The following is a 26,983-nucleotide window of genomic DNA, read 5'->3' on the forward strand; positions in this document are numbered from 1 at the left end:
TTCTAAGAATGATGCTCCTCCGGGCAGTGGTGGTACAGCACTTGGGAGGCAGAGGCAGGCAGATCTTTGTGAGTTCGAGGCCAGCCTGGTCTACAGAGCGAGATCCAGGAAAGGCACCAAAACTACACAGAGGAACGCTGTCTCGAAAAACCAAAAACAAAAAAACAAAAAAAATGCTCGAGTTCCCAGGTGAGACCAGGGTGAACAGTGTAAGGTGCTGGCTATTTGGTGCAACCCAGCCTCCCCAAATCCTCTTGGCCACATTGACAACTGACAAGCCGACTTGGGAACCAAGAGCCTTTTCCCAGCCTCCCTGCACACCAGGCGCCAGGTGGTATCTCCACTTCCTCTGGTGAAATGGCACCTAGAGCTGGCTGGAGATGAGCCCAGAGACAGGTGCCAGGCAGGAAGCCCTGGAGGACCACGAAGGACCTCCTGCCCACCCCAATCGTTCCGCTGTGGGTAGGCAGAAGAAACTTTAGACTAGCCACATGGGGGACCCCTGGCTTCTCCGGCTCCGCAGCCAGCTTTAAATAGTGCAATTATCATCTCAGCCTAGCAGAAGCTGCAACTCCCAAACTCACAGGTCTTGATTCAGAAGAGAAAGTGCCAGTCCCCAAAGCCAGCATTTGCAAGGGGCTTTGCCAGGAAGGGTGTGGGGCAGGCTGTGAACAGCAGAGGAAGGCTCAAGAGTGAGTGGGTGTGAATGTGGGCTGAGGAGGGAGGGGGGGCCTGGAAAGTAGGCCTCTGGCTTGGGAAACATAAAAGGCGATCTCTGAGGCATCTTTGGCTTCCCCAAAGTCACCTCCCCCCCCCCCCCACTTTCCCCTAACAAACAGGAGGGACGGACTCCAGTCTGATGCTCTGGCTGGCTCTGGATTCACACAGGCCTGGCTCCCTACTGCCCTACCAGATGGCGGGCCCCACCACTCGCCTAGCTTAACAGCAAAGCTGATCGGAACTATGCTCATGCCTGAGTAGACCATGAGCTGGCGGAAGAACGAGCATCAGGGCAGGAGCTTCTTCAAAGCCAGCAGGACAAGAGGAGGGTCTTACACACCCTAGATGAAGCGGGGGGGACGAGTCTAAGGACATGGAAGTGGTGACCCAGAAAAATGACGACGATGGCTGCCACGATGATGCGTAGGCATTTATCACATGCTAGAATGGTGTTCCTTTCATCCTCACAGTTCCTTACAAGGAAGACACAATCCCTCTACCCATGTCTCAGATATGATAACTGGGACTGGGGTCACACAAGTAAGCCCCCCCAGACAAAAGGGAAAATCAGGATTAGAGGTGTAGCTAACCCCAAAGGGGGGCAGGTCTTTCAGGCATCTTGTCATCCCTGAGAATGCCCTGTCTCACACCCCTCAGGGTGACGGGTGGCCTGTGGGGAACTAGCTCAGGCCCTTCCTCTGGTATTGTCCTCAAGCCTGGGGAGGGTCTGTGCCATCATGCTCACAAAGGTGGTCATTTCCCTACTAGTGTGACCTGTCTCCAGAGCGCCACCCACACACTCAAATCACTTCCTCCTGCCTCAGCTGACTCCACACAGAATTACAAGTCTTTCCTTGTGTCACCCACCACCAGCTCACTTGCACACTCTAATCACACACACACCCCTCCCCCGCCCCCGAGTCCTGGAATCCCTTAACCCCAGTGGCACCAACAACCATCTGCTCATGCCCTCAGACTGCTCACCTGTCCTTCTTTCTCAGCCAGAGCTTCTCTTCCTCCTCTCTCCATCACCCCCAAGACATTAATTACCTGGCCTGCCTCTTCTAATGAACTTGGATTGTCCAAGCTCATCCCACACTTCATCCATGGAGCCTTGTCTGATCCACTCCCAAAGGGGAGGGCTGCCCCTTAGAGACCTATACTTTTGGGTGTTTGTTTGTTTGCTTGTTTTTCGGGACAGGGTTTCTCTGTGTAGCTTTGGAGCCTGTCCTGGAACTCACTCTGTAGACCAGACTAACCTCGAACTCACAGAGAGATCCGCCTGCCTCTGCCTCCTGAGTGCTGGGATTAAAGGCGTGCGCCACCACCGCCCGGCTGAAGGCCTATACTTCTACCTCCTTCTGGCACTGGCCTTCCTTTACATCATCTAGCTCTGTAGACCCTACATAAGAACCCTAGGCAGTTTCGGAAGCTCTAACAACAAGCCTTCATGGGAAAGAAACTGAGCACACATGTGGGATAACTGGAGGGATTTCTAGAAGTTCATTCCTGATAGACTTCAAGGAACTCCAAGGAGGAAATCCTGGCCCAGAATTACGGTCAATTACCTGGCCCTCTGAAAGTTACGGTCTTCCACCAGCACCCTGGGGCAGACTCTGGAGCAGGCTGTTCATGTGACCCCGGGAAGATACTTACTCTCTCCAAGCTTCAGTCTCCCTCTCTGAGATGGAAGTGATAGCTAGCAGTCCCCACTTCAGACAGCTGTCAGAGAATTACAGGTCACCATCCTAGAAGTGTGGACACCATTTCCTAGTTAACACACAAACTCTGTGTTAACTCTCAACACCAAAGGCTCCTGGAGCCCTCAAGGATGAGGCCACCTGAAAACCAATCTGATGTCAGGAAGCCATTCCCAGAGAATTAAAGCCTCGGACAAGATTTACTTGGGAGTTGCTGGTAGCCTGATACAAACTCTTCAGACGTGTCCAGTCCTCTGCACCTCCTACAAGAGCAGCAGGGAATTCTGGCCTCTGCCTTTCTGGTTTCTAAGTCTGACAAAGAAAGGACATGATGATACACAACACTTCAGGGATCCCACAGGTTGTCAAGAGGCTCATGGGAGACAATGGCCAAGAAGGGGTTCTGAAGGGGTATCAAACGTGATCAAAGTACGAGTTGGCACCAGCTGCCAGCCTCAGCACTCAGCCCTCCCTAACACCTGGCATTTCAGGTGGGCACAGGAGGAGGCACTGGCTTACCCAACAGGTTCCCCTAGGCCAGAATCTCTGAAGTCCGACTTCCTAGTTACTCCCTAAGAAGACGGCTAAGGGCCACTTCTTCCCAAGGCAGTTCAATTCACCTGCGAGCACACACTGTGCTGTCCAGTCTACGTCCTCCTTGACAGTGAGGGGAGGTACTGCCAACAACCACACCGGGGCACTGGTAGAAACCAGTTCTGCCCCGGGGAACACCTGTCGGCTTAGTTCCTCCTCTGGGACACTGACTTCCAGGGATCTCGACTCTCTCTCTAACTGCAAAGGTTGTAAACTGGACACTCTGACAGTGCTTCCGAGGGCAGGCATGGTGGACGCGGTGTGACCAACTCAGAGGGCTCTAAACTCTCTTCTATTTCTCTGTTTACATTCTGTTGGTTGTATGTGCGCATCTGTGGGGCCGGGTGAGTGTATGCCATAGCGTGCATGTGGAGGTCAAGGGAAACTCTCAAGAGTCAGGTCTCTCCTCCCACTGTGGGGCCCGGGGCTCAATCTCGGGCTGTCAGATCTTCACGGAAGGCACCTTTAACCACTGTGCCATCTCACCAGCCCACGAGCCCCCTTTTCTTACTTCAATCTCATTGATTACAAACCTGTCCCTTTACAGGACACTTGATCAAGGTTCCATTTGTATCAAAGGGATGTTAGTCTAAAACCTGATTTGACCATTCCTGGTTTAAGGACTGTCTATTAAGATACAAAATATAATCTTCCTGTTTTGCTAAAATCTTCAACCAGAGATCTGGAACATCAATGCAACAGAACAGACCTGGGACAGCCACAAAGCTAATGCTGGGGTCTGTCAACCACTTTCCACGTCCCGGATATCTCACAGAGATGGTGTATCACCCAAGACAAGACTTAAGGCAGCAGCCCTGAACACAGCCCTCTGCTTCTCTGTCTCATCACGAGGACAATTATCCTAGGCATCTCCTACTAATCAGAGTCATCCGTTGAAACAAGTGTTCTCAAATAGTTTTCCAAAGAAGAAACAAAGCAATGGGTGTGGTATATTTGGAAAATAAAAATCTCTCAAAGCCAGGGATCTGTGTGAGACAAATGTTCAACAGGGTTCTCTGGCATGGGAAAAAAATAAACGCTCAGAAGTCGCTGCATTAGTGAGTCAGTCTTAAGATTAAGGGGCTATCACATTGCAGCAAGCAGTCCTGGCCAGAGTGCTGACAGGTGTCAGGGGGAGCATCAGGATATAGAACTACTGAGAAATGCAAGCACTGTAAAAGGGGCGCGCGTGTGCGTGTGCGTGTGTGATGTGTACAAGTGTTTATGAAACAGAGAATGAGGGGGTCATGTGTCTTTATGAAGTCAAATATGTGAGCGTGTACTCCTGAGAATGTTTGGTATGTGTGTGTAGCCATGGAAGAAATAGGAAGAGGATGAGAATGGGGTAAGAGTATGGTCATGAAGCTAGGCATGGTAGCGCACACCTTTAATCCCAGCACCCAGGAGGCAGAGGCAGGAAGATCTCTGTGAGTTCGAGGCCAACCTGTTCTACAGAGCGAGTTCCAGGACAGTCAGGGCTGTTCCACAAAGAAATCCTGTCTCAAGAGGGGAGGAGGGGAGAGAGAGAGAGAGAGAGTATGGTCATGACAATCAGGGCCTGAGTGTGTGCATGAAAGGCAGTGAGTGTATAAACATTTCATAAACATAAACAGTGAATCATAGACATGTGTGGTTATAATTCCGTGTCAAGCTCATGTCTATACATGATGGTGTGTGAGCATGTGCACGGTCATGAGAATGAGTGTGTGTGGTAAAGACGGGCATATGCATCTAGGAGGCAAGAAATCTCATATACTCCTAAAAGCACAGTGGGACCATGAAAGCTCGTGAGTATGTGTGTGATCATGAAAATGCACCGTTGGTCATGAAAGAGTCGAAGTGAACCTATGTGAGAATATCTGAGAGAGAAAGGAGAGAGGGATGGGGATGAAAAAATAAACAACTCTCTTTGTTCCCAGTATTCTGCCCCTCGTAGGGCCAAAAGATTTAGCCATACTACCGTGGTCTTGTGTGAGCTGAGGTCACAGGAATGGGCCCAACCCTCCCTTCGATTACCTCACTCTATTAGGGATGCACTGCAGGGTCTCCCAGCACAGGTCTCTATGTCCATGAGAGAAGGCTGGGTTCACCCCAGGTCACCTCTCAGAACGTCAATTAGCACGGAGCAGCCCTCCCCAATCTCAGACAGCCAGGCTTCCCAACTGTCCGCTCTCCGCCTACTCCTCTTAGCCAAACATGGGAAAGCGCTCGCTCTTCCGAAGCAACCACCCTGGCCCATTGTACCTATCACCTTCGGCCCAACCACCACCACCCACCTACCTGTAGCGCACATCCCCCATCCTGTGTGCTCTTCACATCTTAGGAATAAGGACCTCGGTATCACATGAGGGGACTTTCATTATTCTGTGGAAGTCTTTCTAAAAGTGAATGAAAACCTCTTTCCCCTCTGAAAAGACAACCGTCTTTTCATGGCCATGGAGGCACATCAGATATGCACAGAACTGTACATCTGCAACTCTAGCACTTGAGTATGGGGGCAGAAATAAATTCAAGGTCATCCTCAACTATACAGCAAGTTTGAGGCCAGCCTGTGCTACATGAAGCGCTACTGAGCACACATGCACTCATAATTTATGAGGCTTCAACTCATTGGCTGGGCAAGACAGCGACAAAAGCCTCTAAATACAAACTAACTACTTCATCTGACAATTAAAAAGTTATTTCAAAGCTGGGCACAGTGGTACACACCAGCATATACCAGCACTCAGGAGACAGAATCAGGTGGATCTCTGTGAGTCTGAGGCTAGCCTGGTCTAAATAGTGAGGTCCAGGACAGCCAGAGCTATGTAGAGAGGCCTTGTCATAAATACATAGACAAACAAACAAATAAATAAATAAATACGTATGTATGTATGTATGCATACATACATTTCAGGAGGATGGAGAGATGGCTCAGTGGTTAAAAACATTGGCTGCTCTTCCAGAGGACCCAGGGTTTGAGTCCCAGCATCCACATGTGGCTAACAACTGTCTCTAACTCCGGTTCTGGCGGATCCAATGCCTTCTGCTTCCACAGGCACCAGGGACACACCTGGCACAGTAATACTTAGAAGCAAAGCACCCATACACATTAAATTAAAAATTTTAAAACTTTTAGAAAGTATTTGAGTGCCATACAATAACAGGTCACATAGTTCTATAATTAATAAAACATGTATATAAAAGATGCACTAAATCTATACATTTGTTGTATCATTCAAGGTCATAAACCTAAACCTAAATACTCTGCTTTATGACAGATTTAAGGATTTCCATGCTATCTACTGCCAATTCACCCAATGGAATGTAACAATATGGTACTGTGTCCAGCACTTCTCTGATGCAGGTTAAATATCTTAATTGCAAGGAGGTCCTGCTTCATAGAACCCAGGGGACCAGAAGACCAAGGACTTCAATTCAATTCAATACTCACTCAAAGAGCACTGTTACAGATAGAGGAATCTTGTAAGATATATCTTTTGGGAAGAATATCTGTACAGAGCAGCATTTGACCAGCCTCTGGTCTAGCCTGGGGTCAGTGCTAAGCACCACCTGGAATATGAGCAACTGAAGCTCTCAGAGGAAGTGACCCCAAGCCAAGGCCTCTCAGTCCCCAACTGAAAGACACATAGCTACCCTGTGCTAGAACTGACTTCTCCTGGGAGAGCAGAAAAAGCGTGAAGGAAGCCCCCATGCTACAGGACCTCAGCCCATCTGCAAGGAGAGCACTAACCCAGGCAGCAGTCCCGTTGGTATGGTGAGGCAGCAGCCAGGGGTGGACAGAAGGAAAGTCCTTAGTGCCTGCCGGCCTCAAGCCTCACATAACCCTCCCTTAGGGCCCCTCGCCCGCCACCGCTGTCTCCTCCGCCACCTGTACCTCACTGACATTCCCAGCTCCCTAAGGCCCCTTCCCACGGGCCAGCAATACAAAGCCCGTCTCAGACTGCAGAATTCAGACGGGTCGTGGTCCTGGGTCCTCAGCGTAGGACCACAGCCCCTCGCTCAGAGTGTCCTTCTGCCTGTTGGTCACCCCAAGTGCCACACTCCTGTGAGCCAGCATCGTATGCCCTCCAGAGCTAATTATAGGTCAGTGAGCTAGCAGGCCGGGGGGTGGGGGTGGGGGACAGATGGTGACTTCTGTGGTTGCAATACACACTTCTCTCTCCCTCTGACCCCACTCCCGCTCCTCCATTTCTTCCAGTTCCTTATGTAGGACCCAGACTCTGGGGCAGATTTTTCTCTCTCAGTCTTTCTTACTCCTCATTTCCAGCACACACATTTGCACCAACACACACATGCACGCCATGCATGTGTACACACACACACACAACCTCTCTACACTGCTCAGTCAGCACAGCACACCTTGTTCATAGAGCCAATCCTCTGCCAACTTTGTACAATACAGCTCTTTGAGGCCCAGGGGGGGAGTATTTCTGGCATAACAAGGCCTCGGCTAACTTCCCTATACTTTCAAGCCCCTTTGGCACCCAGCTCCCTGGCCCTCCTGACCCTTCCCCTCACCTCATCACCACCCCAGCCCAACTACCCATCTCCCCCCCCCCCCCCCCCCCCCCGCTCTAGCCTTACTATCCTCAGAGGCTCAGAAAGGTCCCACGGCAAACCTCATAACTCTTCCCAAGGCTAAGATCTCAACCATCGACTCCGAGGGGACCCGGGAGCCTGCCCTGTCCCTGCTCTGCCCCCTCCACCCCTCCTTTACTAGCCAGCTGCTGGGGCAGAGCTCACGTACTGACACCATGACATGCTCAGCAGCACAGGCCCAAACACCTCCAGATGACAACTCCCCCACAGCAGCCTCCCATACCCACTCATTTTCCGGAGATGGGGGTCTCCCACTACACAGCGTCCAAGGCCGCCGCAGCCCTGACAGCCAATGTGCTACCCCTCATCTCATTACTTGGAGACATCATTCATCTTGGGACGCCTCCTCAGATCTTAGCACAAAATCTAAGAAAAGAGCCAATGAAAATCATTCAAGCTGTCATTTTTACTAAAGACTGTATGGCCAGTTAACCGTGATGGGGATTCTGTGGGTTGAAATCCCGTTGGGGTCTTTTTTTTTTTTTTTTTGGCCAGTCCGCTAGCAATGTAACTAAATCATATATAGGAGGGTGGTGCCTAATACTCGTGCCTACTTCAGGTACCGTTTATCTGCTCCATGGCCCTAAACTGCTTTTAGATGACCAAGTAGCTAGCATGGTGCCTGGCACGTAGTAGGTGCCCAATAAATGTTTCCTCAATATTGAACAAAGTACCAAATGTCAATCCCAACAACTCTGGAAAGGACTGCAGGGAGTCCCTGAAACCTGGCTCCTCGAGGAGCCTCCTCAAGCTCACACCAGGAGGGAATCGTCAGGCTAAGCACAGCCCCCTTAACCACTTGCTGTCCACGAACAAGTACTGAAGAGCTGCCTCAACTCTCCTCCTCTCCAGCACATCTCTCTTCAAAGGTGACATCAGCACCTAGTGGCACTTAGTCCTAGATCGCTCCTCCTTCTCAGAGAAACCACCTACAACACATTTCCAAGTCCTCCAGCCCGACCTCCCTTCTATACCCACCATAAAACCCTCAACATCCGTGCCGGGAAATACCCCTACTGTGTTCACGAACCGGCCCCGCACCCCCACCCCACACCAGTTCAGGAATCTCTATTACGAACGTCTTTTCCTGTTGCGCCCACCCTCATCCCCACCCCCACCCAGGCCTCCTCGGGCTGGCCATTCCTTCCACCCCACCGCCCCAGCACTGCGGAGATGGGGGGCATCTCTGGTATGGCCTGACACCCTGACAGTTCCAGGAATGCAGAGCTGACGATAGTACCCAAGGGCGTAAAGAGGCACGCGGGAAGGATGAAGACCCCCGGGAAGAACCAAGACCTCAGCCTCTCACAAGCGCTCGCCCAAAGGAGCAGAGTTGGCCCCCAAGCCCAGAGGCGCTTTTGCTCTGACTCCTGGAGAGGATGTGGGGGCGCAGTCCACACGGCTGCCCCCTCCCAGGAAGCCGATGGAGCGGAGGGCGAACTCTACACCCTCCCTGCAAAACGGGCATCGTCCCCCATCCTCATCCCCAAGGGCACAGGGCACAGCAAAGGCGAGGGGCGACGAAACCCGCGCCCCGCAGAGACACATCCAGACCAGAAGAGGCTGTTTCCCAAGGCGCACTAACAGAGACTCCTCCTCAAACTGTGCAGGGGAGCTGGAGCTGGGGAGAGGGGAATCCTTTCCCGCGGAGTGGGCTGTGGGCGCTCACCTGCGTGGAATCGCCGAAGGCCCAGCGGCAGCAGGGCGCCGCCCCCGACCTCGGCAGCGCCAGGCGTCCTAGAGGCAAGCGCGCAAAGGTAGCTGCAGCCTCCGCCGCCCAGGACCCGGCCTCTAGGACCCGCCCCCTTCCTCCGCGGATACCCCGGCCCCACCCCCCAAGGGCGGGGCCTGGCCGCCTCTCCCGAGGCCACGCCCCCCACACCCGGGCGCTCCCTAGACCCGGTTCACACGTGACAAGGGCGCTGCTTTGATGCTGTGCGCCATCTTGGTTGGGTCTGAGAGGGCAGGGCCAGCATTGAATCTGGTAGGTGTTTAGGCCTTAGGACTGGGAAGGCAGAGTGCATCCTACCCGCTTCAAGTCTAACCTGGCTCCTAAGTGGCCAGTCGTCTGTCATCTTTCACACCTGTTCTCTCCCACACACTTTAAAAGGAGAAACTGGAAACCCTCATACTCTTCTTATAGCATGTGCTTCAGTCAAGTGTGACTTGCTTTTAGGCATGTGACTGTCCTAACACTGTTACTATAAAATGAAGTGTTTGTCTATGATACATACATCCTATGAAAACATGCTCATATGCCAAAATTCTGACAAATTTTAGCTAAACCTATTTTCCTGAATTGCTCCCTTTCCCTGCCCCCGTGGCTATTACTGTATCTTTCCCATCTGGCCTGTTAAGTTTCATTACAGTGCCTACACAAATCCTTTACAAATACCCCATAAACAGTGCTGTAAGTGTGAAAAACTGGTGAGGTTTTTGGGTTTTTTCTTTTTTGGTTTTTCGAGACAGGGTTTCTGTGTAGCCCCGGCTGTCCTGGAACTCGTTCCGTACACCAGGCTGGCCCGAACTGAGATCCACCTGTCTGTGTCTCTGCCTCCCGAGTGCCGGGATTAAAGGTGTGAGCCACCACCGCTCAGCATCGAAGAACTGTTCTTTTCCTGCAATGTGCAGTTACAGTTCTATGCATATCATCCTGTAACAGCAGCATCCTGTAGAGGCCATTAGCTGAGCTCAATTAACACAGCCTTTCATTCATTTTCTCCCAATATAGTCAACATATTCTTTGCATCTTTAGAGAAAGGCAAGGAAATTAATTCCGATGGGGCTTGGGAGAAGCTAAATTTGTATTATTTTTTTGACCTTCTGAACAAGAACGTATATACCATATATATGTATGTATATGTATATGTGTGTGTATAAATATACATATACATTTCAAGAAGTGAAAAGTACTAGTTTTTAAACCTAGAGTCTACAAAGTTCCAGTTGTTCTCCAGATGGTCTAGTGCTTACCAAAAGGCAATCCTTGAGACTCTCCAGATCCCTTCATTAACAAAGCATGAATAATGCCAGAAAAAGCCAATGCTGAGGAAGACTGAAGCCATGGTAACCATGAAGAATCATTTTACCAAGTGTTGGCAATGTGTTAAGAACACAGCAGAGGCAGTAACTTCAAAGGCAGAATATAGTATCTATCATCATACCAAGGAGTTTGGCACAAAAACTCAGAAGTTGAGCCAGAAAACAATTATTAAGCCACATTTATTTCACCCCTTAAGTAATCTAAATGGGAGACACACACCCTCAAGGACAACGTCCCCCGGCTCCGGGGCATCGTTGTTCAGGGAACTCCAAACTGTGCTTCTTTTCTTCCGCTTCAAAGAGACAACTTTTGATTGCAGAGATCTGTGGAGGGCTCACTGTCCTTGGGTTTCTTGCTTTTGTTAATTTAGGACCCAAATTCTGGTTGTCGGTTTTGCTGTTTTTTTTCTAACTGACCCAGTCTCACTTTCTGTTCAACGTTAGTATTCCTCTGAGTGTGGGGCAAGGCTAGCAGTCAGCAGCAGTACTAACAGACGCTTCTCAAGAATCTTCTTTAAATAGCATGGGGTAATGAGAGTGATAAAAAACCAACATACTAACTTAGCAGTTTAGCTCACAAAAGTATCTACCTCACAATATTTTTCAGTTTAAAGAATATTGTCTTTGTCGTGTCTGGTGACTCACACTTATAATCCCAACACTCCAGGTGGCTAAAGAAAGAGGATTAAGTTCAAGGCCAGCCTGGGCTAGCTACACAGCAAGACCTGTCTCAAGAAGACTCCTTTTTGTGGGGCAGGGAGGCTGGACTGTGGTGCTAGGGGCTGGACTCAAGACCTGAGTATAAGAATACTGTCTTACTGCCTACCTCTTGCCACATCCAGGGGGAGAGGAGACAACAAAGGTTGCTTCTTAGCAAAAGAATAAACAAAAAGCCCACCCATGATCCTTTTCTCAGAGCATGCCAGTGACAGTCAGAACTTTGACCAAAGGAGGGTGTCAACGTTTCTGTATGACAGAAGACAGGCTCATCAAAGTACACAGGATGATTTTAAAAAAGAAAAACAAAGGTTGCAAAGCACAGGACAGGGCAGAGAAAAGCCACTAAATTGCTTCCAGTTTAAGGCTGTTTTCAACATGCAATGCATTTTTTGAAAATGACCGTTAGCATAATAAAGGCTTTCTAACAAACATCACAATTCTTCCTACACTCTTTTGTTTTACCTTTCAGTTAATGCATATCTATCTGAAAGATTCAAACTAACTCATTCTTTTACTCCTTTTTACCACTATGTACCACAAGAAAAATGACTGCCTTTGAAGTTGTGGTACAGCAAAAAAGACACGGGTCAGAATCCTAGCTCTGCATGTACCAGCAGTTCTGGCCTTGGGTAAGTCAATGATTCAGCTTCTCAACCATAGAATGGGAAGACACAAGGATCAGAGACACAATGTATAAAGTTCTTAGAACAGTACCAGGGGCACATAATCATTACCATCACTATCAGTCTCATGCAATAAAACAAAAACCCAAAATACAAAATCAGCAAAACAATCAATATTCATGTAATAAATATCCGAAAAGCATTTTTTTTAAAAGATGCACAAGTCAATCTCGTAAGATTCTGACAACCCTGTCACCTGCTTTATTTCTGGAGAAGGGTAAAGGGAAAAGAAAAAAATATTCACTTGAATTTGAGGAGCAGCAACAATGGAGCAACCATTTTAAACCTCTGGGTTCCTCTGATCCACAGGGAAAACTTCCTTGCTTGAATAGTCAGAGTTTAATTTCTCCCTAGCACAAGATCAACCATTTTTGTTGAGATGAAAGAATAAACCAACTCAACAGCACCAATTGGGGTTTAACACAGAAAACGAGGCCAGGTTTCTCCTTTCAAATATGCAAAGTTTACATTAAAATGTATATAAATCATAGCTGGCTTTCCTCTTGATTCAACCTTCCCACCTCCTGTAACAGGAGCCCCAGGAACCCAAACAGCATGTGCATCACTGATCAGATATACAATCCAGCTGCCCCTCCAAACAGCATCTGATTACTAAGGGACTGGACTGGAAGCTGTCCCAAGGGATGGGAAGCAGCAACTATGCTCTCAGGGAGAACGGATACTGCGGATGCCACCAGTCAAAGAGCCGGACACTGTGGACTGGGTCCAGGACGACTTGCACACCCTGTTCACTGCGCAGATTCTGACCACCACGGACAGGAGAGTCTTGGAACACCAATCTCACTCGGTGATGCCGCATGTCTGTACTCACATTAATAGTAAACTACAAGAGAAAGGCACATTCAGCGTTTAAGTTAAGTTTAAATGTGTGTAGTATTTAATTTAACCTTGGTTTCTTTGTGCTCTCCTTGACTGCTCTACACATAATACACCTTAGTTCAGTCTCAAGGTTCATCTCTTAAGTTATGATACCAATACATTTGTAAAGACATAAAAGGTTCAGGGTGATTTTTATAAGGGTTTTTATGCTTTATGTATCTAACATGTTAAAGGGCCTTACAGACAAATAACTTAAGATCAGTGCACACACTCTATCACAAAAGCCATTTAATTGTGTTATACATATAGGATAAAGATAGAATTCTGATAAGATACTGATGAACAAGTCAAGCACGAAACTTAATACATGAAACCTAAGCCTGACCCCATTTTTTTGTAAAATAAACCAAAAAAAAAAAAAAACTCCAAATATTTATATGTAGGCTTATACAGAATTAGTATGACATATATGGAATATGAATAACAGCAAGATCATTAATTTGGCTTAACATGAAAGGAGGGAGAGGTGCCTATGATAAAAATAGTATTATGACACAATTTCAACTACAGAAAATTAACTACAAGAGGGTAATTACTTGAACATATAAACAGACACACTTGAGAAACCCAGATACTAAATGTAAAGCAAAGGATATTCAGACTACAACCCACAGCTCCAGAGAAGCTAGAAAACAAGGAGGACCCTAAGAGGAATGTACAGATCACCTTGGGAAGGAGAAGCAGGAGATCTCCATGAGTAAACTGGGGATAAGGGGGGGGGGGGGCAAAAGAGGGGAGGGGATGGGGGATGACAACATGAGAGAACAGGATGGTCGAGTTGGGGGAGGGATGGAGTGGGAGAACAATGAAGAAGAGATCTTGATAGAGGGAGACATCATGCGGTAAGGGAGAATAAGGGAGAAACCTGGAGCTAGGGAAATTCCCAGGAATCCTTAAGGACAACCTCAGACTAGACTACTAGCAATAGTGATGAGGGTGTCTGAACTGGCCTACCCTGGTAATCAGATTGGTGAATACCCTAACTGTCATCATAGAGCCTTCATCCAGTAACTGATGGAAACAGATGCAGAGATCCACAGCCAAGAGATGGAAGAGGGATTATATGAGCGGGGGTGGGGGGGGGGGGCGGCGTGAAGATCATGATGGGGAAGTCTACAGAGATAACTGAACCAAGCTCAAAGGAACTCACAAACTTTAGACTGACAGCTGTGGAACCTGCCTGGGACCAGACTAGACCCTCTGCACGTGGGAGACAGTTGTACAACTGGGTCTGTTTGAGGGGCCCCAGCAATGTGATCAGGATCTATCCCTGGTGCATGAGCTGGCTTTCTGGATCCCATTACCTACGGTGGGACATCTTGCTCATCCTTGATGCAGCGGGGAGGGGCTTGGACCTGCCTCAACTGAATGTATCAGGCTTAGCTGTCCCCCCATGGGAGAATTTACCTTGTTGGAGAAGGGGGTGGGGGGGAGTGGAAGAAGGCATGAGAGGGGGATCTGTGGTTGGTAAATGTAAAATGAATAAAAAAATTACAAAAAAAAAAAGAAACAATCTCCAGAAGGTTAACTGTAGTTACAGGAGAGTGGCAGGCTGAGTCAACTCTACTTTCTCAATAAATTTATCCATTATTTAAATTCTTCATGATACACACATTATCTATCATTAAAAAATTAAGTTTTTTCATTATAGAGAGGAACTCCACACATCTCTGAACACAAGCCTAAGGCACACAGAGGACAAATGGCAAAGAACATGAACTTTCTGGATGCCTAACCAAATAAGTATTTTTAAAACATGCAAAGTATAAGCTACAGGCACATATATTATTTACTCCTTTAACTACTGGCCACGTTCTGAAGAATCAGAGCATTACACAAGGACAGAGCTGGTTCTCCTCCAGTTTAATACTCCATTATGGCAGCACATGAACGCCCCAGGTCCTGACAGTGCTCATGTGTGTGTTTCCCAGTGTTCCCCTCAGGACACCATCACTGCACATACAGGAAGATGCGAAAGCCTTCCTTTGCTTACAGAGGAGACAGGCAAAACATCCTCAGATATAATTACCTTCTCCCCATATCTGTCTGTCTTTCTAATATGCAAATCTGATTTCAGACTTTGTTTTGTTTTTATCTGGGAAGTGTTTTGTCTTTTTTCTTTTGTGGGTTTTATTTTGGCTTTGGTTGTGTGCAGCCAGTTGATGGGGGAGAAGGGGTACGACCATGTATTATTCTGGTTTTAATTTGGGGCTTTATTATTCTTCAGAGATTTCTTCTGAATAGTTAAATCTACAAATCCTTTTTCAAACTCCAAATACAATGCGAATCTATAGAGGAGCTGAATCCCCACTTACCAAGGTAAATATCATCCCCATGACAATAGGAATAAAGATGAAATTGAGGGTGGTGACCTGCAGCAGGCAGCAGTCCTGGTCAGGGTTGGTGTGAACATCCTCATATTGAATGGGTGGTTGCAACCGTTCTGTACACTTGCTCTTTAATCTAGGGGACTGAGGAGGACTAAGTATTAATCTAGAGGGTCAGAGGAAAGATGTGTGCTCTTGAATGCTGTGGGGGAAAGTCCAATAGGTAAACTAAAGTTAGTAAGGTAAAAGTTTCTGTCATCTCCTCTTTGTACTCATACTGGTTTCTATGCAGAGATCAAAGACAATCTACCTGTTAAGAAAGGGGAAAGAGCATGTTTACGTTAGTAAATGCAGCCATGGGTTTGCATTTCAGTTAGATAATATTTCCATCACCAGGCAGTAAGTGGCTCTAGCAGCCATTCTCCAATGTTTGAAGAACTGCAAATTCCATGGGATTTGTCAGGCTTCAAGAGTATCTGCTGCAGAAAAGGGGCAGATGCAGAATCGACCTCCAGATTCCAGGAAGCCTGGGACAGGATTCAGCAGTCTCAGGACTAAAGGAGCTCTCAGCATCCCACTCCCTGCAGTAACTCGAGTCTCCTGTCCCATTCCTCCACTGCTAGGGCTCCCCTTAGTGCAGAGGGGTCTAGCTGACATCACAGACTGCGAGTTCCTTACAAAGACATGGAGTCAGATTTCTTCACAAGAACCATGCTTTTAGAAATAAATGAAGAGGGAAGTACGATGCCCAACTTTAGTAAAAACTCTGTGGGGCTAGCAAGACGGCCCAGCAGTGAAAGTGCTGCCGTGCCTGTCATCAAGAGAAGGACAAGTAGTCGGGCTGCGCTGGCACACACCTTCACTCGGAGACAGAGGCAGGCAGATCTCCGAGTTCAAGGCCAGCCTGGTCTACAGAGTGACTTCCAGGACAGCCAAGGCTACCCAGAGAAACTTGCTGAACCATCTCACTAGCCCAACTATCTTAAATGTTTGACCAAAAGGGTATGTAAATAATTTCAGTACATAACTAAAATGCTCCCCCTTTTCCTAACTTTTAAATATTTACACACATAAAAAGCTCTTATATACACACTCAACCACTGAATATTTTGCCATGATTTATCTTCCTCCCTTCCTCTCCTTTTGTTTTGTTTTTTAAATTATAATTACGCATGCCTTTAATCCCAGTACTCAGGAGGCTTGGTCATCAGGGAGTAGCACTCACTACTTGGGAGGGGTTAGGAGGTGTGGCTTTATTGAAGTGGGTATGGCCTTGTTGGAGGAAGTGTGTCACTGGGTATGGTAGTTTGGATGTAACTGGCCCCGTAATCTCATAGGGAGTGGCAGTATTAGGAGGTGTGGCCTTGTTGGAGGAAGTGTGTCACTGTGGGGGTGGGCTTTGAAGTTTCCTAGGCTCAGAATACTGCCCAGTGTGTCAGTTGACTTCCTGTTGCCTGCAAGATGTACCACTCTTAGCTCTAGCACCGAATCTGCCTGTATGTCACGATGCTCCCCATCAAGATGATAACGGACTGAACTTCGGAAACTGTAAGTGAGCCACCCCTATTACATATTTTCTTTATGAGTTGCCATGGTCATGGTGCCTCTTCACAGCAATAAAAACCCTAACTAAGGTACTGGGGGTGGGCTTTGAGGTTTCAAAAGCCAAAGCCAGGCTTAGTGTCTCTCTCTTCCTTCTGCCTGAGATCCAGATGTAGAACTCTCTGTACTTCTCCAGCATGATGTCTGTCTGCATGCTACCATGCTTCCCATCATGATGATAATAGATTAAACCTCTGAAGCTGTAAGCAAGCCCCAATCAAATGCTTTCTTTTATAAGAATTGCCAATGTCATGGTGTCTCTTCATAGCAATAGAACACTGACTAAGATACTATGCGTATGTAATATTCCTTAGCTGCCCACAAAAAGTGGATAAAAGTAGGGGTGGGATGTGTGAGGATAGATGTGTGTGCAAGTGCACGTGGAAGCCAGTGAGCTCCAGCATTCTGCCCATTTCCACCTGCCCAGCACTGAGCTTATGGAAGCAAACCACCACATCAGTTTTTATGTGAGTTTTGGGGAGCCAAAGTCAGATCCTCACGCTTGTGACAAGTGTTTTATCTACTGAGCTACATTTACACACACACACACACACACACATACATCTTTTATAGCTCTGTTCTCTGATCTGTGAATCTGTCAAGGTTTATCTTGGGTAACAACCCAAAGTTGTTATTCTTTTTTTTCCTCCAATATAAAATAGTTCCCACCAGGCATGGTGGCCAACACTTTAATCCCAGAACTCAAGAAGAGGCAGGTGGATCTCTGTGAGTTAGAAGCCAGCCTTGACTATAAAGAGAGTTCTAGGACAGCCAGGGTTACACAAACAAACCCTGTTTCAAGTAACTGAAAATAAGAGTTCCCTCAAATTTATTTTGAAATTTAATCTACTGTCATATAAGAAATGGAGCCTTTAGAAGGTAATGATGTCATAAGGACTCCTCTCTCATGAATGAGACAAAGGCTCTTATTAAAAATCCCAGTACTTGGGAGGCAGAGGCAGGTGGATCTCTGAGAGTTCGAGGCCAGTCTGGTCTACAGAGTGAGTTCTAGGACAGCCAAGGCTACACAGAGAAATCCTGTCTCAAAAAAAAAAAAAAAAAGAAAGAAAGAAAAAAAAAAAGGTAGGAGGGCTTTAAAATGGATTCAGGCCCTTTTAGCCTTCCACCACAGCTATGTGAGAACACACAAGGTACAATGAGGCACCATCTTGAAAACAGAAGGACCAGAGCCTCATCACAGAACATGCAAGTACCTTAATCCTGGATTTCCTGGCCTCCAGAACTATGAGGAAATTAATTTCTATTCTTTATAACTAACCCAATCTCTGGTACTTTGTTATGGCAGCACAAAAGGATTAAGACATGGTGAAACTCATTAAATAAGGTATCTGAAGGGATGCAGCGATGTCTCAGCAGCTAAGAGCCCTTACTATTCTTGAAAGGGACTCAGGTTTGGTTCCCAGTACCCACAAGGAGACTAACAACTGCCCATAACTCCAATTCCAGGGAATGTGACCCCTTCTTCTGGCCAACACAAGTACCAGGAATACACAGTGCAATGGATCCATGCAGGCAAAACACCCACAAGACAAGCCAGACATGGTGCACGCCTGTAATCTGAGCACTTGAGCAAGGGAAGCAGGCAGATCCCTCTAGTCTGAGGCCAGTCTGGTCTACATGGCCAAGTGTCAAGACAGCCAGGGATATGTAGATACATAGACTGTGTCTCAAACAAAACAAAACAAAAAACAAACAAACAAAAAAACCTCATAAAAATAAAAAACTCTTAATTTTAAGTGGGTGTGGATAGTGGTTTGAACATATGAGTATAGTGCCCTAAAAGGCCAGAAGAGGGTATCAGATGCCCTAGAACTTAAGTCCTCTATAAATGCAAAACTCTCTTACCCTGAGCCACCCAGCCCTAATAAACAATCTTAAAAAAAAAATTAAATCTATAAAAATATAGAGACAAAAAGAAGAACACATGCCTGTTTTTTGAACTTGAAGTTGAACTCCCACATTGGTTCTTGTCTGTTCCCAACAATCTTTCTGCACCAGAAAAGTAAGCACTGTAAAAAAAGAAAAAATAAACTATGGGAATGACATTAAAACACATTATTAAGTAACAAAAAAAAAATTAGTAAGCAAAACTATCTCTGACAGCGCTAAAGCCAAGTACAGCTGTGATGCGGAGGACCGGCTTGGGTGCACAGGCCAACTTGACACCAGTGCCCCATGAAGACGGTCACAGTGCTACCAAAGGAGGAGAGGGACCAATACAAGTCAACCTCGGAGGCTTGCTAAGACCAACCCTATATTCTCCTCTTTAAAGACAGAAGTATGTCTCGACAGTGCAGGGCATTTCTCTGATTCAGCAGCCACTGCTCTTCATTAAAATATAAAGGCAGCAAGTAGCCACCAGGCAAGATGGTTAACAAGGCCACAAAGCAGGCAAGGAGGGCTGGCCCTATAACAGGAACAAGCCACTCAGGACCTTCTGGAAACAGACAGCTGTTATGGAAACCAATGAGCTAAGCTGAATTCAGTCTAAAGCAAGCCCCTCAATGAAGGAAGTCAGGCTACAGCTAGGGTTAAGCACAAGAAGTGAAGTACCTCCCAGGGCACAGGGGGTGGGTCGTCCGCCGTGCCAGCTGTCCTGCCTCCAGACATGCCCTGTACGTCCTGCTGCTCCACCAAAAATAATGGGCTTGGCTTTTAGGGGAAAACACTTCGGCTGCCATCACAACGGCTCCAGTGTCCCACACAAGCTATGCTACTGAAAAGAGAGAGAGGGATCAAATACAAAAAGCTGGCGTCCGGGAAATGGGACAACTTCCTTTAGGCATGCTGGCAACTGAGTGCCATGCCGTTACAGGCATGTAAGTGGTGAGGCCATGCACCAGGCATCTGCCACTACAGGACCCATATCCTCTTCAGAGGATCTCTACCAAGACAAAAAGAGGCTGCCAGATAGCCTGTGCTCACTGCCTGGAGTAAGAGCTTATTTTTTCAATCCACTTTGGCTTCATAATCTACTTTTTAAAAAGACACAGTAATAGGAATATAAAGATATGGGTAGTTTCGAACTTGAGCAGTAGCCCTTGCATTGTGCACTGGAGCCGCTAAGATGTGTCAAGCATGAGGAGTTTGCCCAGTCAATGCTGCCCTATTCCATACCTGGCATGGTTAACTCTGTCACGATTACCACTCTCCTGGTAGTTAATCGGATGGATAGTAGTAAATGCTCCTGGGGAGGAAGACACTGCAAACGTGAGATGGGATACTGTCCACTCACATTACAGGCAGAAGCAGCTTCAGGGTGAAAGTCTACTCATGCAGCACACTACTCCTGCCCTAAATCCATCAGCTAGCATTCTATGAAACAGACTTAGGTCCGGATGACCTCCATTGGTAAGTGTTGCAGAGGGGATCTTGGTTACCTTGAAATCAATAGTCCCTTTTACTTCCTGGAATTAATATAACCTTAGAGCTCAACTAGGAGAGAAGAATCATATAACGTCTATGAGCATAAAGTACAAGAGAACAGGAAGTGCTACAGAACGGACTGGAGTGGGTAGAGTTGTAATAATTACCTACAAATTCAAAAGATAAGCAAATTACACAGTATCAGTTGAGTAAGACAAAGGCTAAGACATCAACTTGCCTAAATAACCAAGACTACATTCATCTACCTTGGTAAAGGTGTTCACCAGCGAGGAGAAATGGGCCAAGGACCAATAGACCTACTTATTATTCAGGATACCAGAAACATGAATACAGTGTAGGAATGTAAACTATGCAGAGAATTGTAAGATAAAAGCAGACTAAAACATAGGAAGATTTGGGAATCCTAAGATCCATGAATTGGAGTACCTTATAGTCTCTGAGACAAATCACCACAGAGCCTGGCAAGAGCCTGGCATGGGGCTTACCAAGTAAAGACGACTATACCAGAATCCTTAAAGGAAGTCAAGAGTGAAGTGAAATCTCAGATGCCAAGGTTACTTTAGAAACAGGAAATCGGTTGAGTTGCTCATGCTCATTGAGTCATGACTAAGCACTTTTGTGAAAACTGTATATACACCCACCATTCAAATACACCTACCCCTCCTAGGCCAAACTATCAAAACCATTCCATCTACACTGGTCAAAAGTACAGTGCATAAAAAGAAGTTAGAGACTAAGAAATACACTAAAAGCAAAAGAAAGCTTTAAAGAAAGGATAGCATAAACCAGCCCAGAACAGCAGAAATGTGTTGGGAGAAATGAAACTTCTGAATCCTGCAAGTTTATATTAGCCCCCCAATGGGTTGGGGCCAACAGCCCTCCCCATCAAGAAGCTACATACAAGCCATTGGAAGAGGCCCACCAGACAAGAGTCCATTAGCCAAACCCCGACAGCAATTTTCACTTACTTTGGAATTCTTTAGTGTGCTGGGAGTGCTTTCTGGAATGGCTGGATTCTTGGAGATTCGAGCAGCAAATGGTTCATACATATGGTACAGAGATCGGATCACACATGCCCGGAGACAGCGCAGCTTCTCCATGGACTCTGGTCGCAGCCGCAAAGGCAAAGAAGCATCCAGCGTGTAGTGCCTGAAACATGACACATGACTCCTACCAATATGTAACCTGTCTCTCCTGCTCTTACTCAGTCCCCCAGGACTCCTGGTTTCATGTGAACTTCGGTCCACTCTTCCGCTGCTGGGTACTAGCTTGCCTAGTTCTCACAAATACCATCACCACCTCCTTAAATTATAGATGGCTTTTCCTTCTTCATCTTGTAACCTTGTAGTTCTCCACCTTTTTTGGTTTAAATGTGGATTATTTCAGGGTCTACAAAATTACAAGCCTCCTAACTGATGATAGTGTAACGTACTTTAGTTGCTCAAAGAGAAGCTGTCCTGGAGAAGAGCCACTGGGTTCCCTGTCAGACACCTCAGCAAATTCTCTATTCCCTGCCAACTTGGTACCCATCCTCACCACAGCTCTACAGTATAAAGTCCACTACAGCTCTGTGCTCCACATTAAAATCTAGTACTTCTACTGACCATGTAATAAGATACCTCTGAGGGGAAAATGAAAGTTCTTTCTGGGACCTGAAGCAATACTGCTTGCAAAAAAAAACAAAACAAAACAAAACAAACCAGATACTAGCTGGGGTAAGGCGGCAGCCACTGGGAAGACAATCACCTTTGACAATCAGTAACGTAAGATTCAGAGAAGTATCAAGAAGTCCAAAGCTAGGGTCATGGCCAGGCATAGAGTAAAGGAAGTGAGAAGGGCCCATCGTCTTGGGCACAGCTCCAATCACAAACAGCAATGCACTCATTACAGAGAAAACACGGTGGCAGCTGTGGTCGCACCTTCGGTACAACCTGGTCCAAAAGGCAGCGGTGCAAGTGACAGTCCACGCGTTCTTACAGATGAGGGAAAAGTTCACAATGTCCTCAGGACGGATATAGGAGGCCAGCAACAGCCAAACGTCCATAGGATACTCTTCTCCTCCGGCCCCGTCCAGGTCTTCTGAAACAGAAGAAGAACACTGTTCTGTGTTCTACATATACACCCAAAGATATTCCCTTCAGTTCTCTCACAGCTTGTACATTTAAGAAAAGGCTTTTAAAAAGGTTCAAGGAAGCCCCTCAGGCTGATGGCTTCTGATAATCCTAGCTGCTAAAATCTTCTATTAATGTTCTTAAGGCCTTTGTTGTGTGGATGTGCATGTATGTATACATTTTTGTGTGTGGACACATGTGTATATGGACACATGTGTGTGGAGGCCAGAGCATGTCCTTCCATTACATTTCTACCTTATTTTTTGAGACAAGGTCTCTCCCTGAACCTGGAGCTCACCAACCAGGTAGAGAGGCTGGCCAGCAAGCCCCAGGAATCCTCTCTCTGCCTCAGTACTGCTGGCCACACACCCACACTGCCACACTTGTCTTTTGACATGAGTGCTGGGAATCGGGACGCATGCCCTCATGAATGGGTGCCAAGTGCTGTTTTTAAAGTTCCTCTGCATATATTTTAACAATCAACTCCAATAATTCCTCAACAGAAATGAAGAAACTATTATTTGCTTTTTGTTTTTTGTTTTTGTTTTTGAGACAGGGTTTCTTTGTGTAGCCTCGACTGTCCTGAAACTGGGCTGGCCTTGAACTCACAGAGATCCGCCTGCCTCTGCCTCCCGAGTGCTGGGATTGAAGGCGTGCGCCACCACCACCGCCGGGTGAAGAAACCACTAAGCACACTGTAGATAAACAGACACGGGCTGAAGAGAGAGCTCAGAAATGAAGAGCACTTACTGCTCATCCTCGGGTTTCCACTGCTGTGGTAAATGAACACCATGACCAAAAGCAACATCAAGAGGAAGGGTTTATTTCCTCTTACAAGTCTCAGGCCACAGTTCGACACGGAAGGGAGTCAGGGCAGAAAGTGAGAGAGAAGCCATGAAGAAGTGCTGTTCACTGATGTGCTCTTCAGGGCTCGCTCAGCCTGCCTTTTGTTTTATTACATTTGAATTATTTATGCCACAGAATGTGTATGTGCGCGCGCGCGCACGCGCGCGCATGTGTGTTGAGGTCAGAGACAACTTGTGGGTGCCACTTCTCTCCTTCCTGATGCGATCCCAAGGACTGAACTCAGTCAGCATGGGACAAGGACCTTTTCCAGCGGAGCCATTTCATCAGCCAGGACCATCTGACAGGGTAGCACCACTCATGGTGGGTGGGCCAGGCCTTCCCAAACTGATCATCCATCAAGAAAACACACCACAGGCTTGCCCACGTGGCAATCTGGTAGGGACACTTCCTCAACAGGGCTTCTCTCTTGCCAAGTAACTCTACCTTGTGTCAAGCTGACAGAAACAAACAAACACAAAACAAAACAAAAAAGCACAACCAGGACACTGCTCTTTCAGGGAACCAGTATGATTTTAGCACCACATCAAGAAACTGACAAATGCCTGAAATCCCAGCTCCAAGAACATGACACCCTTTCTGGCCTTCATGGGTTCCCATACAGACACAATTATTTAACATACATACACAGACACATAGATAGACACACACACACACACACACATTTTTTTTTTTTAAATGAAGGGGCTGGAGAGAGAGCTCAGCAGTTAAAAACACTTCCTACTCTTCCAGTTTGGTTCTCAGTGCCCATCAAGCCACTCATAACCACCTATAAATTCAGCTACAGGGAATCTAACTCTCTCTTCTGGTCTCTGGCAAACACAACAAATATTCATACACACACATAATAAAAAATAGTATTTTTTAAAGATACTACTTCATACCCATTATAATTTCATGAGTAAAATAATAATAAATGTTGGCAAGGATGTAGAGATATTACAATGTTCATATGGTATTGCTAAAAGTATCAAATGATATGGCCATTTTGATGACTCCTTAAAACTCAAACACAGAGTACCACTGTCCAAAAACTGCATGCCTACTTACTACCCATTAGTAATGAGACCATTTACCCACACAAAACTTATCCCTAAAGTTGCTTCACAATGCAAAATAGCCAAACACAAGGCAATAAAAATGAACTGTTAGGCCAGGCAGTGGTGGCACGTGCCTTTAATCCCAGCACTCAAGAGGTAAAGAGGACAGCAGATCTCTGTGAGTTCAAGGCCAGCCTGGTCTACAGAGGGAGTTCCAAAACAGCCAGAGCTACACAGAGAAACCCTGTCTCAAAAAACAAACAAACAATTGTCGGTACATACTCTATATGGATGAACCTTAAATACATTAAGCCATGTGAAAGAAATCAGACCGAAAAGAGCATGTTATCGTTCCATTTGTATGGAATGTCTACAACAGGTCCATCTGCAGAGAATGACATTAGATCAGGTGGGGACAAAGCAGTGATGCTAACGGTTTGGGAATTCTTTTTGCAGTGATGGAAATGTTCTATAGTTAGCTCAAAGACAGGAGAACAGCTGAGGAAGTAGTAAAATTGCTCGGTTATATACTTTAAAATACAAGTGACGCACACACACACACATACATAATGACAAATTCATATTCAGTATCTTAAAAAACCTTTAAAGATTTTAAAGCATAAGTTAGAAAATTTCAAAAATGTACACACATGTACATACACAGACATAAGGAAATATATGTGTATATATAGATGTAAGAAAATACACGTATATATGTATATACATGTGTGTATAAATACACACACATATATAAACATCCCTAGCAGAATTAAGAAAGAGCAAAGTATAATAAAGGTAATTTTGGGGTCCTGGGAAAGAGGGGTATCACTGACAATAACTGGTACAGTAGTAGTATTATCACCTCTCAGAGCTCCCCTTAATTGGAAAGAACAGCATCAATCACCATAGACAGAGCTCGGGTCCTCAGGAAAGCAAGCCCCATACCTTTGTGTCTCTTGCTTTTCTTTTTTCTGGAGACTGATCTTTCCTGAGTGCTTTCCTCCTGAGCGTCCATCTCGTCACTGCTGTCCATGACGTCACACGGCTCACCTACCCCCGAAAGAGCCTCCTCTGCGGGAACCTGGGAGGCTTCCAAGCCACACAGAGATTTTACTAGGAGAAAACAAAGAAAAAAATTAAATGCACCTGGTCCCATTCAAAAAATACTTAGGCAATGTATCAGCAACCATGGAGGAAAGAGGCAATGTTGAAGAATGCTGAGGACCTATAACAAAGGCTGAAACAAAATTGTAGCATTTTAATAACCATTAAAAAAAATGGAAAACAATTGGCAAATTGTTGGCAATCTAAAGTAGCAGAAACTGACTCCTTCAAAGTGCCAACTTCGGGGAAGGGTGCACAATTCACACACTGTGAACCCTGCAGACAATAAAAGCAAAAGGTCGTCTAGTCTCATGCACCTCAACTCTGAAGAGCAATGGCTTCAGAGAAACAGGATCCAATTAAAGCATTCCCCTGCACTGGAGACATGCGACATAAAATATAGATCTAAGAGATCCAACTGCAAAAATCTTGAAAGCAAGACGAAGGTGGCAAAAAGAAAATAATATGCCAAAGTAATGGATGTCAAGTGCACGGTAAAAGATACATAAACTACAAAAACAGAGGGACTGGTATCAAGACGTGACCGTGGAAAGTAATGTGTACACAGAGTTTCGTGGAATTCTGTTGTGGTTTTGTGGGCTGACTGTTCTTTTGAGACAGGATCTTACTATGTAGACTGCTGTGTAAACCAGGCTAGCTTTGAACTCACAGAGATTCACCTGTCTCCGCATCCCCAACGTTGAGGTTAAAGGAATGCCTACCCCATCTGGTCACAAAGTTGTTTTTTAAATTCAAAGAGGAAACAAAATATCTCAGTTCCAGAATCTGCCCATCAGGGCTACACACACCCATCCCACCCCCAACATGAGAAAGCAAAGTGTGAGAGGAGCAAACACGCTCATGGCCAGATGCCCAAAGGGCTGCAAGAAAAACATCGGGGCAAAATTCTAGGAAAACACACCACCTAATGCTCTCTTAAGGGCTTGGGCATAAAGAGATCCACGAAAACCTACCTTCCTGCTGAACGGCGTTGGCCACGGCTTTCTTGACCCGTCCAGACCTCACAACCGCCGGATCCGAGTTGGCATAATCCGCCACGGTCACTGAAACAGAGCACAGCGCCAGGGCCTCCTCAGACTCCGGGCAAAGTCTCCCCGGCCGGCCGCTCCCGGTGGAGTCTTTCCCCGCCAGACGCCGCTGCCCAGCCCCCCTCCGCTGCCCGCCACCCGGCCCCGCCCCTTGCCCACCTCGGCCCGAGCAGGCGTCGTGGGCCCGGAACTTGAGCCGCTTCCCTCTCTTGGGCATGACGACAGTGTCTAGATGAGGCCCACTTAGCTGGCCGGGGCCCCGGGCCATGTCTCGGCCCCGAGAGCCGGCTCCCGGAGCCGCGGAGCACTTCCACCCGGCTCCGCGGCCATCCCGCACCCAGGTCCGGGCTATCGCGATGATAAGCGAGGGCTCTGCGTCCCGTTGGCAGCCGATGCCCCTCTCGGGGAGCCAATCGCCTCCAGGCCCCGGTTACGTCATCAGCCGGCGCCCCAGCTGTAGCCGAGGCTGGGTTCCCTAAAGGTAGCCGGTGCAGAACGGGGCGTGTTCGACATAGTC

General features: G+C 46.8%; 2 protein-coding genes across 7 annotated transcripts in view; both read right to left on the bottom strand.

The window, feature by feature from the left end:
- The window catches only part of Ppfia4 (PPFI scaffold protein A4), a 47,938-nt gene extending 38,509 nt beyond the window's left edge, over positions 1-9,429 (bottom strand). For 2 of the 4 annotated variants that reach the window (XR_013043270.1, XM_076547442.1), the window contains exon 1: positions 9,286-9,413. The gene's annotated coding sequence lies outside the window, so the exon portion shown is untranslated. Of the gene's footprint in view, positions 1-9,285 lie in introns of all 4 variants that reach the window. The other 2 variants (XR_001578829.3, XM_076547441.1) reach the window with 2 other exon arrangements.
- A 1,390-nt stretch (positions 9,430-10,819) lies between these two features.
- Positions 10,820-26,947, bottom strand: Tmem183a (transmembrane protein 183A). Of its 3 annotated transcripts, none has more exons than XM_006982467.4 (8): positions 26,626-26,947; positions 26,392-26,481; positions 25,259-25,426; positions 22,218-22,377; positions 21,267-21,447; positions 18,840-18,920; positions 15,277-15,432; positions 10,820-12,905 (listed from the first exon to the last, which is right to left on the bottom strand). In XM_006982467.4, exons 1-8 carry the CDS (start codon positions 26,732-26,734, stop codon positions 12,720-12,722), a joined length of 1,131 nt encoding a protein of 376 aa, XP_006982529.1. In that variant the 5' UTR covers positions 26,735-26,947; the 3' UTR covers positions 10,820-12,719. The 3 variants fall into 3 exon arrangements, with proteins under 3 accessions (XP_006982529.1, XP_006982530.1, XP_042114110.1); XM_006982468.4 differs by having other exon boundaries at positions 22,218-22,374; positions 26,626-26,888; XM_042258176.2 differs by lacking the exon at positions 15,277-15,432.
- Positions 26,948-26,983: the final 36 nt, after the last annotated feature.

The sequence above is a fragment of the Peromyscus maniculatus genome, chromosome 11 (assembly GCF_049852395.1).
Source record: "Peromyscus maniculatus bairdii isolate BWxNUB_F1_BW_parent chromosome 11, HU_Pman_BW_mat_3.1, whole genome shotgun sequence".
NCBI lineage: Eukaryota > Metazoa > Chordata > Mammalia > Rodentia > Cricetidae > Peromyscus > Peromyscus maniculatus.